At 44.3% G+C, this 13,479-nt stretch overlaps 1 protein-coding gene across 3 annotated transcripts in view; it reads right to left on the minus strand.

Moving 5' to 3' along the window:
• The window catches only part of LPIN2 (lipin 2), an 83,399-nt gene that overhangs the window by 54,477 nt on the left and 15,443 nt on the right, over positions 1-13,479 (minus strand). For 2 of the 3 annotated variants that reach the window (XM_044292809.1, XM_044292808.1), the window contains exon 1: positions 11,086-11,306. The exons of the other annotated variant lie outside the window; for it this stretch is intronic. In XM_044292809.1, the coding sequence (XP_044148744.1) occupies positions 11,086-11,178 (93 nt within the window). In that variant the 5' untranslated portion in view covers positions 11,179-11,306. Of the gene's footprint in view, positions 1-11,085; positions 11,307-13,479 lie in introns of those variants that run through there. 3 annotated transcript variants of the gene reach the window in all.

A 13,479-nucleotide genomic window follows, 5' to 3' on the forward strand; every position in this document is an offset into this window, starting at 1 on the left:
GCGTAGGGAAAGTCTTTTAGGGATTGCTAGGAGGTGACCCCATTGTTTCCTAGCTTTTGGGGCCTAGTCAGTTATGTTTGCTTTGTTCTGTTTCCTTCCCTTATCTTACCTACTGAGACAGCGCAGCACTTAGACTAGGACGTTGTAAAGAGGCAGCAGCCTAGCCTAAGGTACGTTAGTGATCGCCATAAAAAGGTAAACTGGTGGTCACCAACGGGTTACTAAATGCTCACTCTATGTTTAGGAGTCAGGTGGGCGGACCTATGCACTGACACAATCATCTCTGTATGTACCCGTACACAGGAAATACTATCAAGCACCGAGTAGGACCGCCCACATGACTCCTAAGAACAGAAGGAGTAAGAATTACAATGAACAGATAAGTTATACTGATTCTTTGCTCACAAAAATCTACATCTGCCCCGGCTGTGTAACCTGCTGCCCACCTTTCATACTGCATGTACAACATGCGCCAAAAAACTGACAAAAGATTCAGATGACCACAGACAAGGAAAGGGAGCCCAACATAGATTGGGACCTCTGTCCATAAACCAAAAGTTGTTTGAAACACAGGTTATTAATTTAAGGTGCATTTTCTGGAAACAGGTTATTTACAACTGTATTTTCCATGCATGTGATATCTGCATTATTTGAGGATAGCAAGTGTACCTATTAATTTCTATAGGGCCACATATCTGTACTTTCTGCAGATCTGTGTAGCTGTTCCAAAAATGATAAAATATGTCCTGCTCTTGACTGTATTGTGCATGAGAAGTGTATCCCTATTTTGCAGACACGTGGTTTATGGATTGATGTAAATACAGTTATGGGATGTGGGGGTGGAGGGTCATTTATCAAGCTGGTGTAAAGTAGTACTGACAACTGGAGTTGCCCATAGCAAAAAATCTGATTCCTCCTTTCATTTTCCAAAAGGAGCTGTCCAAAATGAAAGGTGTGATCAGATTGGTTGCTATGGGCAACTAAGCCAGTTCTACTTTACACCCGTTTGATAAATGACCCCCATGGTCTTGTGCACGTAGCCCAAGCAAAAGTCAAAAAACTTTTGTAGGCATATATTAATTTTTTAGGTATTCTACTCATTCTGTAATGGGAAAACCTTGGGTTTTAGACACATTGCCAGGAGCTCTGAGAGTGAATGGGATGGGGTGCTGGACAGTTGAATCTGATGATCTCATGATGTTTTTCAGCATACCTTTTGTAACTCTACCACCTACTATCGATCGTTCTAACTGTAGTTCCTGATATACAAAGTCCAAGAAAATACATATTTCTATAGAAGAAAACACTACAAAGCAGAGCTTTGTAGTAGTTATGCAGGAGATAACGCCATCACGCATACATTATGTACAAAGGGAACAAAAACACCCAGACTGCCGGCTTTACCCCCATTAGGCTACATTCACACCAGCATCCTTGTTCCGCTGCTCTGCACATAAGAACAGAACAATGAAAATAAAGTAAGTGTTGGATTTGCCAAGCAGCTGAAATTAAAGCGTTTGTCTTGCAATTTATATTGAAGACCTATCGTCAGGATAGGTCATCAGTATCTGATTGGTGGGGTACGACACCCGGCTGGTCAGCTGTATGAAGAGAAGGCGGTGCTGGGCAGAAGATGGCCATTTACACAGCACGTTCTGCTGCCCAGAAACAATGATTTAATGCACTGCAAACAAACAACGATGAGCTCACCCGATGAACGTGCATTTTGTTTGTTCATACTTCATAGGGTGTTACTTCTTATTTTTATATGTAAGCATTTATCTATATATTTTTATTTATTTTTTTACTTGGGAGGACATTTCAGGTCTTTGGAACCAATAACTAGGTTTTCCATAAAGTTATGGTGCCAAGTTCCAATATTTTCCGCACACAACGTTTGGTCATTCCAGGATAAAGTATTGTAACCTGAAGGAGCACTTCATGAGCCAGCCCACAACCTGTTACACAACCTGCCCCAACGTTCGCCATCAATAAACACAAAGGTCATACATTCTTTTATCAGATACGAGGATAGGATACTATGTACACAGCAATCACAACGATAACACATATTTACCTTCCATAACATCTGCAGGAACCAGCACGAAAACCGTGAACCCTGAGGCTGGAATCCTATAGGACATTTGTGTGTCAGGTTTTTGAGTTACCAAAAGGAGAGGATCCCAAAAATAAGGAAGACTATAAAGAAAAGACGAGTGTTCCACATAAAAGGCACACCTATCTGAACTGTACAACAGTATCAACAATCTGATAATTCACTTTCTATAGAAAAAAGTCTCCATTTATGTTACAGAAAGTACACGATATGGCCAAAACAATGTGAACACCCCTCATTTAAAGGGGTTGTCCACGACCAGAGCAGAACCCAGACATATCCCCTTCATCCCCCACTCAGCCCCTCTGACATGAAGATCAGAGCATTTCAGAAGTGTCTCACTTGATAGTGAGCCAGACCTTCTCAGCAAACATCGATGCTTGACCTCAAATGCTCTTCTAGCTAGGTGGACACAAATTATGACAAACCCTCCTGAAAAATCTTTTAGAAAGCTTTCCCAGAAGAGAGGAGGCTGTTATACACCCATAGTTGTGGAATGGGATGTTGAACAAGCTTGAAGGGGTTGTCCGGGTTCAGAGCTGAACCCAGACATATCCCCTTCTTACCCCACTCAGCCCTCTGACATAAGCATACGTGTCTTACCTGGGCTAAGGAGAAAAAGGACTGGACTGTTGCTCAGTGGTCCAAAGTCCTGTTTTCAGATGAAAGTAAATTTTGCACTTTATTTGGAAATCAAGGTCCCAGAGTCTGGAGTAAGAGTGGAGAGGCACACCATCCAAGTGGCTTGAGGTCCAACATGAAGTTTCCATATTCAGTGACGGTTTGGGGAGCCATGCCATCTGTTGGTGTTGGTCCACTGAGTCCAAAGTCAGCAGAGTTGTCTACCAGGAAATTTTAGAGCACTTCATGCTTCCCTCTGCTGACAAGGTTTATGAAGATGTTGATTTCATTTTCCAGCAGGATTTGGCACCTGTCCACATTTCCAAGAGTACCAATACCTGGTTTAATAACCACAGTATCACTGTGCTTGATTGGCCTGCAAACCTGCAGCCCTCCAGCTGTTTCAAAACTACAAGTCCTAGCAGGCCCTAATAGCTGTAAGCTGTGCAGGCATGCTGGGAATTGTAGTTATGCAAAAGCTATAGGGCCGTAGGTTGGGCATCCCTGCCATAGACAATCTATTGGGTATGGTACAGAGGAAGATGAGAGACACCAGACCCTACAATGCAGACGAGCTGAAGGCCGCTAGCAAATCAACCTGGGCTTCCATAACACCTCAGCAGTGCCACAGGCTGATCACCTCTATGCCACAACACACTGACGCAGTAATTCATGCAAAAGGATACCCAACCAAACCAAGTATTGAGTACATATATTTTACATACTTTTCAGTAGGTCAACATTTCTGTATTAAAAATACGTTTTTTTAAATGGTCTTATATAATATTCTACTTTTCTGACATACTGACTTTTGGGTTTTCATTAGCTGTAAGCCATAAATAGTCAACATTAAAAGAAAAATGCTTGAAACAGATCACTCTGTGTGTAATAAGTCTATGGAATATATGAGTTCCAACCTTTGAATTGAATAACTGAAATAAATTAAACTTTTCAATGATATTCTAATTTATTGAGATGCACCTGAATGTTCCTGTAGAACATTCAGGAGCATTCAAAGTCCTTCGGCCATTGGGATCCATGTCATAGTAAGCAGAAATGGAACCAATTTGGTTGCTACAAGCTACGTTTTATATATCACATGCAGAATTTACATAATTATACATTGTACAGACTACTCATGTAGGTGTCCAAGCGGAAACATTTCAGGAAGTTCAGTAACCGATTTGTCATTAATTATCTCCATAACACAAAGTAGTGTCATCATAATTACTGTCCTCGGGACATCGCCCTGGAAGCTCGCTGTGACAAAACATTTTGGCGCTCTAAATATGTTGGCAATGAATGAATGTACATGAACCCAATGGTCACAAGAGTGTCACATGTCGATGCATCTGCTGCCTTCATAAAGAGCATTTCAAAGGACCCGATCATGAAAATGGTTCATCACATACTAATTATGTGAATATTCTATGTCATTTTAATATATATTTTTTTCAAACAAAAAAACTGGTAGATGGTTTTCTGAATAAAATTTGTGAAGTCACTCCATATACTCTAACTCCTGTCTGGGCTCTTTAATTTCCTCCTCCTGTTTGAACTTTGAGAAAGTCAAGCAAGGCTGTTTGCTAAGGCTACTTTCACACTCGCGTTTGGTGTGGATCCGTCATGGATCAGCACAGACTGATCCATTCAGATAATACAACCATCTGCATTTGTTCAGAACAGATCCGTTTGTATTATCTTTAACATAGCCAAGACGGATCCGTCTTGAACACCATTGAAAGTCAATGGAGGACCGATCCGTTTTCTATTGTGCCAAATTGTCATAGAAAACCGTCCCCATTGACTTACATTGTGTGTCAGAACGGATCCGTTTGGCTCAGTTATGTCAGACGGACACCAAAACGCTGCAAGCAACGTTTGGGTGTCCCCCCTCCAAAGCAGAATGGAGACGGAACGGAGGCAAACTGGGGCATTCTGAGCGGATCCTTTTCCATTTAGAATGCATTAGGGCAAAACTGATGCGTTTTGGACCGCGTGTGAGAGCCAATGACGGATCTCACAAACGGAAAGCCAAAACGCGAGTGTGAAATAAGCCTCAGTCAGGCCATTCACTGTGACCAGAGATGAAAATGGATGAGCGACTCAGTTACGGCATTACACTGATGGGTGCTCTTCTGTGGGCATCTTTATCTAGGCCTATCGAGAGAACAATAGAGCAGTCATCCGATCCCTATAGTTAGGCCCAATTCACACATCAGTGCTTGCGAGCCCAAACCAGGTGCAGGTTTAAAACACCGGAGTCAATCTTTCCGTTATACCTCATCTCTGCATAGTCTCCACTTCTGGTTTTTGCTCACAATCACTGACAAACCACTGACCAAATACGGACTGTGTGAAAGTGGCCTGAGAGCTCATTCATATGACCGGTGTGGTCGCTGTGCCCATGCTGTGGACCACTATTTCCTAGGGCACTGGCCGTGTGAGCTCTGTACTGAGGTGTGAACCCACAGACTTGAATGGGTCCGCGATCTGCAAAATATGGCAAAAGATAGGACATGTCCACTGGGACCCCCACCGATCAAAAGAATGGGGGCCCTGTACTTCCTGCAGCCCCCCTGAAATTAACAGAGCAGCTGGAGGGGCATGCGTGCGGCTGCTCCATTCATTTCTAAGGAAATTCTGGAGAGCCGAGTACCGCGCTTGCCTATCTTCAGAACTCCCATACAAATGAATGGAGCAGCCACGCACATGTGCGACCAGGTGCTACGTTCATTTCAGGGGGCTGCAGGGGTTATGGGACCCCTGTTCTCGTGATCAGCAAGGGTCCCAGCGATAGGACGTCTTATGGGGACAGGGGAAAACAATCTAACCGGAATACCCCTTTAACTGAAAACATGGCAGCAGCAGTAAATGTTCTAAAATAATGAAAGTAGTGATACTTCGGAGGACCTGTCACCACAAAATGCAGGGCAGCCTGCAGGCAGCATGTTCTAGAGCAGGAGGAGCTGAGAAGAGTGAATGTAACTTGTACAGCTACCTCTCTGTACAAGCAGGCAATTATCAGGAAGGGACAGATGATTTAATGTGCTTCACGAAAGATAATTTAATCTCATGAATAAACGTCTTGCTCCTTCCCCAGGTGATCGGCCATGTTTATCGGGAACGAGTGTTCACAGTAACATTTGCTCTTGATAATCACCTGACAATCTTGCGGTGTAAATCCGCCACTGCACAGGGAATGCCATCAATCACTGATAACACTCCTGCATGAATAATGAAGTCAGGAAGAGCCGAGATGTAAATTTATAAATTACAGGTTTTACTGAATCCATTTCCATAAACTGTATCATCTGCTCAGCTCCTCCTGCTCTATAACTCGCAGATTGCACTGCATTTTGCGGTGACAGGTCCTCTTTCACACTTTTCTCCCCTGTTGCGCCGTGCTGCGGTCCTTCCCGCCACCCTGTTTTCCTGGCTGCAGCAGTGATGTGCCGTGCACACATTCAATGGCAACATCTGTGTATGTGACGTGACTACTGAGGCCAGTGATTAGCTGCAGCGGTGATGTGGTGCGCACAGAATGGCACTGCTGCAGCCAGAAAAATAAACAGTGGTGAGAAGGACTGCAGTAAGAAGCGACACGGGAGAAAAGTGTTAAGTATCACCTCTTTTTGTAATTTTATCACATTTATTGCTGCTGCCAAATTTTATTTATTTCAGTTATCCTGTGAATAGGGGATACATTGTTACGGGATAACCCCTTTAATAAAAGAAAAATATACAGAGGCCAATGTACTGTACACTTGCAATAGTGTCGATTTCACAGCATGCCTTAGGAGTGAGAGGAATTTAGGCCCCCCACAGAAGAAAGCTGTATTATACAGGAGCCACCCATGAGACAGAATCCTCCATTGGCGGCCATGTTCCCAGTGCAGAGCCGACACGCAGGTCATGGGACAATCATGCTCATTACTAGCTGCATGCTGGGACTTGTTAGCAGCACATGTGCAGCTACTAAAATAAATTGACCAGCCCCTTTAGGCTACTTTCACACTAGCGTTCGAGCGGATCCGTTCTGAACGGATCCGCTCATATTAATGCAGACGGAGGCTCCGTTCAGAACAGATCCGTCTGCATTATAACTTAGAAAAATTTTCTAAGTGTGAAAGTAGCCTGAGCGGATCCGTTCAGACTTTACATTGAAAGTCAATGGGGGACGGATCCGCTTGAAGATTGAGCCATATGGTGTCATCTTCAAGCGGATCCGTCCCCATTGACTTCCATTATAAGTCGGAACGGATCCGCTCGCCTCCGCACGGCCAGGCGGACACCTGAACGCTGCTTGCAGCGTTCAGGTGTCCACTCACTGAGCGGAGCGGAGGCTGAGCGCTGGCAGGCGGATGCATTCTCAGTGGATCCGCCTCCACTGAGAATGCATTAGGGCCAGACGGCTGCGTTCAGGGCCGCTTGTGAGCCCCTTCAAACGGAGCTCACGAGCGGACACCTGAACGCAGGTGTGAAAGGAGCCTTAAACTGCACGAGGCCCTTATGTTGTGGGCATAATATGGACACTAAAATGCACCCACATCACCGCCATCTGAAAGTGGACGATGTCTGATCATTTGAATGTTGGGGGGCTCCACAGGGGACAATTTCTTTCCTCTCACTGGCCTATGTCAAAGGTCTGCCAATCTGAAGATAGACAAGCAAAAGCTTGTTTGCAGGCTGATCAGATTATTTTATGCTGGCACACTATATGGGGGAAGTATTCATAGTAACGATCATTCATCCCCCATTCACTCTACATCAGTCCAAAAAAAACGAGGGACAATAGACTTGTATATTGTCGATCAATGCTCGTTTGGGGTGAAACTGCCCTGATCAAAAGAAGCCGTAGCACAGCACTCCTGTGGGGGGGTCCCACAAGATCTCTGCATTTGGCCTGTTTTTCCTACCTTAATATGGCTGCTTAGAAAGTACAGCAGATTGGAATCACCACTAAATGTTCAGCAGACCCTGCATGACTCTATGTGAAAGTAAAAGTAGTAACTTTTTAAAGTGAAAGTAAAAGTGGGCACATTTTAAGTTTCACAATGAGCACTAAATAGCCAGGGATACGTGACACAAAACACGGGAAGAACAATGCTTCGACCAATGACTGAAAAACACATTTTCTGACTTAGGGCACTTTCACACTTGCGTTGTCCGGATCCGGCGTGTACTCCACTTGCCGGAATTACACGCCGGATCCGGAAAAACGCAAGTGAACTGAAAGCATTTGAAGACTGATCCGTCTTCAAAATGCGTTCAGTGTTACTATGGCAGCCAGGACGCTAATAAAGTCCTGGTTGCCATAGTAGTAGTGGGGAGCGGGGGAGCGGTATACTTACAGTCCGTGCGGCTCCCGGGGCGCTCCAGAATGACGTGCCATGCGATCACGTGATCCATGCGCTTGGGGCGTCCTGACGTCACTCTGGAGCGCCCCGGGAGCCGCACGGACGGTAAGTATACTGCTCCCCCGCTCCCCACTACACTTTACCATGGCTGCCAGGACTTTAGCTTTTTCTGAATGGTTACCATGGCTGCCGGGACGCTAAACGTCGGCACACGTCCGTGAAACACTGACGTCTGAATGAGGCTGAAGGGTGTGACCATACGGTCCGGTTTCCTGATGCAGTTTTGGAAGCCAAAACCAGGAGCCATAACTTTCTCTCTTGTTATGATCCACTGTCGGTTTTGGCTTCTAAAACCGTTTCAGGAAACCGGACCGTATGGTCGTACCCCAACGGAGGAGAGATGGACTCATCGTTCACCCCACCAGATTAGTTAGCTCTGCTCCTGCAGCTATGAAGAATAATGGCTAGGACTACCTCCGTATTCAGCTGTACATGGATTTCTTATGCAGGACTTCTGTAGGAAATAACTATACAGCACAATGGTGTCTGAAACCAGGATTTCCATCAGGACACAGCTCCAATGGAAAACCAGCTCTTCAACAAAAATACGGCTTTTTCAGTGTTTTGAGGTCAGTTTTTTACGGATCCGTTCTGTTTTTTGTTTCCGTTTCTGTTCCGTTTTTCCGTATGGCATATACAGTAATTACATAGAAAAAGTTGGGCTGGGCATAAAATTTTCAATAAATGGCTCCGCAAAAACGGAACGGATACAGAAGACATACGGATGCATTTCCGTATGTGTTCTTTTTTTGCTGACCCATTGACTTGAATGGAGCCACGGAACGTGATTTGCAGGCAATAGGGCTATCTTTCAATGGAATGCATACAAGTACATTCCGTTTTTTTTTCGGGGGAACCACTGAAATGAATGGTTCCGTATACGGAATGCAAAAAACAGCCTGTAAATGGAAAAAGTTAAAACAAATAAAACGCTTGTGTGAAAGAGGCCTAATAGTGTAACAAAACCAGCAATTGTGTCGGCAGGACGCGCTCAGGACTGGGTTTTAGTTCCCACTCCCCTACCAGCTTCTATATGAACTTGCAAACTCAGTCCAATTATGATCCACCATGGGAAACTGCCACACAGCAAAGGTTCAAGCAGAGGTCGCAATAACGCCTGTACAAGCGTCATAGAAGCCTCTACAGGCAGTTTTACTCCCCAAAAAAGGTGTAATGCGTATGATTACGTACAACGATTTCACTGTGAACGGCATAGCAATACCGCTGGTGCCTGAAAGCTCCAATAACAGAGCCCCGCACAGTACAGAGCTCTGTTATTAGGGAGGAGGCTGCCGATTTGCTAGTATCAGTGGGCTGCCGTGCCATTGGCTGCTCCTTTCTACCGCGCTGAACACACAGCAGCAACACCTTCCTTTTTAGTTATTATGAAAACGGGGAGCACGCGCCACTGCCAACTGCTCATGAAGTGCCAGGGACAGCATGGTGGGAACGGAGCCTCTGCTGAGCAAAGACCATCTGCCCAGGTGATGCGACACCAGAAGTCCCAGCGTGCCCTACTTTTATAGACCTTGGAGACTCTTAACACTACTAATCAACAGAAGGTCATCTAGACAAACAGCAGGTTTTTTAAATTCTTTTTTTCCTTTAGGTGTTTAGGTATTAGAGCAATCAAATGAAAGTTATGTTCTAACATAAGGGTCAGAAACTGTTTTCTGTTGTTTTTTAAGCCTCTTGGCTATTAGTTTTTCTATGTAAGTACTCTGGACCACTGAGAGGTCTATTTTCCGTATGGTTTATGTATGGAGCGCAGTGTCCAGAGATCACAGAGAGGACTATACGGTACACTGTATTGTGCAACAGTCCAATATATTGTGTATAAGACTGTCCTATAACTGCCTCCTGTGCATTCATCCCACTCACCACCCAATGCCACCATGCCACCCAGTGCCACAACCATCAGACGTCCCTGTTGAATTCTTATTCCATTGAGTTTTGCACAATCTATCGCTCCGACATTTGGTGCTTCAAGAAAGGTAGGGATTTAGTCTTCTAAAAGATACAGTTAAAATGGTCAAAATTTGCTATTTCTGCATGGAAGACATTATAAAAGGAGACTGGTAATGGTTTCCCTGCATGAATAGCAACCCCTTAATGTTATGTAGCACTACATATTTTAAATATATATATATGCAATTTTCTCCTCGGCTAAAAATACTCCTCAAAAATGGTAAGAGGCGTATTTTTACTCTTCCAGAAAAAAAAAATGTAGTGCCACCTCTGGGTTCAGGCATGCTGAAATTTAACATGCCAGATCCTTGTAGCCCCCACCAGCACATGCCATTTGGAGAAAATCAAATGTGTATGATGGCATTTTGACCACTACAGTATATCCAACCTTTCAGATGCGTGTAGGCACCTCACAAAGTTTACCCTCTTTCATATCAGCGTTTCTTATTTCCATTATTCGGCTCCGTTATAGGAGCAGGCCAACGAAAATAACAGAAGTGCTGGATTCGGCACATAATTGAAGTAAACGGAGCCAAACAGACTCCACTGACTATAACAGGATCCATTCATTTTCCATTCGGCGAATGCTTTTTTCTAGTGGAGAAAAAGGTTCTACATGCAAGGCGTTTCTTCTCCACAATTTTTAATGAATTCTGGGAAGAAGGGCCCCGAATGGAGCCTCCAAAGCAAATGTGAACGTAGCATTAGTCTTCTCACACATCCCTTTTTTAGAATGAGACCCCTGGATGATCAGCGGATCACCTTGGATCCTAATCCTGGTACTCACCCAGCAAAATCAGGTGGAACATGTGCCCAGCCAAGCTGGTCTGCAGTGGGGACATGACATCCATAGAAAATATCCCAATACTGCCTCAATAGTAAACTTCTAGGAACAGAGGCTACCTGCCTATTGAGATTTCCCAACCTAGTGCTAAAAGGTACAAGATATGGAGAACTTACCAGCAGACTACCGGAGGTCCCCGCTTGGTCACCTTCGTAATCATCAGAATCTTCTGTAAATTCAGATTCATGATTGCTATCTAAATGGAACATTGCGCATTCTATCCAACACTACACTGCGGTATAATACCACCATATAAGTATATTGTCCTCTCACTACCCCCATACACTTGCTTAGGTCTGCCTGACTCGTGAGAAACAAGCTGTTACAACCCTCTTAGCTCTCGCTGTGGCTTGTGAAGGAAATCGCTTTCGTATTGAGGCATATCATCATCTGAGAGACCAATAGTTTCACTTTACACCAGAACCTCCTTCATGTATGTGGAGACAACAACCTGAGCATGCACTCTTAGGTACAGGGCATGGCCTTGTACTCAGGCACATGCTGTGCGCTTGCATTTCTACGAAAGCCGCATATTAAGTTAATGATTCTTTCCTACTTCTTGGCACTATTTGTTTCCCCATTAATACAATGAGATGATAAAGTCGCTGCGCTTCTGTCTAGTTTGGCCGTTTGTGTGTTATTCACAGCTGCCCGGTCACTACAAGGCACGTTATGGGTCAGTTCACACCAGTGTTGTATCTGAAAATCTGCTTAAATACATATAGAGGAGGAGGTGAGCTGTGACCATGACCCATCTTGAATGTCAATCTTATGACTGCTGAAAAGTGACCTCCATAGAAGAGGAAGTGTCCGGGTATTATTAGGCTTAGTGGCAAGCAGGAAAACTGCCAGACTTTTTTTAAAATATAGATCAGGACATGGAAAGTACATGAGAAGTCAGCTGGGGAGTATTAAAAAAAAAAAAAAAACAACACAGCTTGACAGCCCTGGTATTCTACTGTCGCGGAGAGTGCTGTTGGGGGGGGGGGGGGGGGGGGGGGGTTTCTCGTAAAACACTATCCAGTCATCCCCATTTTAATGGATGTGGGAGAACCACTTTAACACATAAAATGACCTACTGTTAATATCAAGTCTGTATTGGAAGTTTGTATAAGGGGCTTCTATCACAGATGCTTCACTATTTTGTCTGGGAAAATGACAGATGGCATGATGGAAACCCGATGGACCTGGTATGACTAATGGGGTGTCAATTTGGACTCTCCAGACCTGTCTTCACCATGTAACCCAATACCCCTGGTTTCTTTACACCCTGTAAGTAGCACTTCCTGTTGTTGTATCCAACCAAACCCATGAAGCACTTCTTTCTTTGCCACAGCTCCAGCACCGCCCCTAAAAACACCCAGCTAGTTACATAGACACTCCCCTATCACCTTCCCTGGACATAATATCACAGGAAACGCATGGACATGGTCTTGTGACCACAGCCCAGAAAGGAAGATAGCAGCAACGAAGGTAAAATAAATACATTACAAAATTACACCTTCCTTCATAAATTATTTTAAAGGGTGTTAAAGCCAACCAGAAAACCCTTTTAAAAGGAGACTGCTACTTTCTCTCTGCCCACACTGTATACTATTTCGTCCCTGGAGACACACTGAGGTATAATCTACCGTATACAGTGTCTTCCATCGAGTGATGGCTTTGCACATACAACCTACTGGTGTAATATAGGACTTGTGACACTCTTCTGGGACAGTAAGTGCTACGTGAAGATGTCATTTGCCTACAGTAGAACATGAATGTGAAAGGACACAAGCAGGAAGCTACCTGACTGCGGAGACTCCGGCTGATTCACAGCACATGCAGGAGTCATGCAGGAACGGTACTAGTATCTCACATCCAGCAACCAACCACCAGTGGAACGCACAATGGAGATATTACAAGGGGGAGACATTCTGTCATTTCACAGGTGATCACGTTTCTAAAAACATCTGCTATATACAAGACATTACACTCATATTATTCTACGGTAGAGAAGAGACGCATCTTAATATTCCACACTTGGAACTGAATTTATCAGTGGTCAATAGGTTGTTGGACCCAGGAATACCCATCAGCGTCAGTGACACATAAGGCTTACACGGCCGTAAGAATTTTGTAACCATTGATCTCCCAGCCCCGTTGTACCCTCCCCCGACAATTCTTGGTGTTTTATTTATACATATCTGAGAAAAACAAATTTATTAGCAAAACTACAGTTTTATGAGAGGGCAGGCCCACCTATAGGAGGGGAAATTGAGTCTAAAATGATCTGCATTGTTCGCTCATCTGTAGGTATCTCCTGTGTGATATCAAGATGTACCTACACAAAAACACCATTACCCACAGGATTTATGGACTGCTATGTTTTCCCCTGTGAAACCAGATTAATGAAGACGCTTGGAATTTCTGGGCAGTAATAGGAAACTCAGGGAATTCCAAACAGATCTATTGGGAACGGAGATGGGCGAGACAAAGCCTGAGGCCACATAGAAGAAATGCAGCGCGTG

Source organism: Bufo gargarizans, chromosome 5 (genome assembly GCF_014858855.1).
Source record: "Bufo gargarizans isolate SCDJY-AF-19 chromosome 5, ASM1485885v1, whole genome shotgun sequence".
Taxonomy (NCBI): Eukaryota; Metazoa; Chordata; class Amphibia; order Anura; family Bufonidae; genus Bufo; species Bufo gargarizans.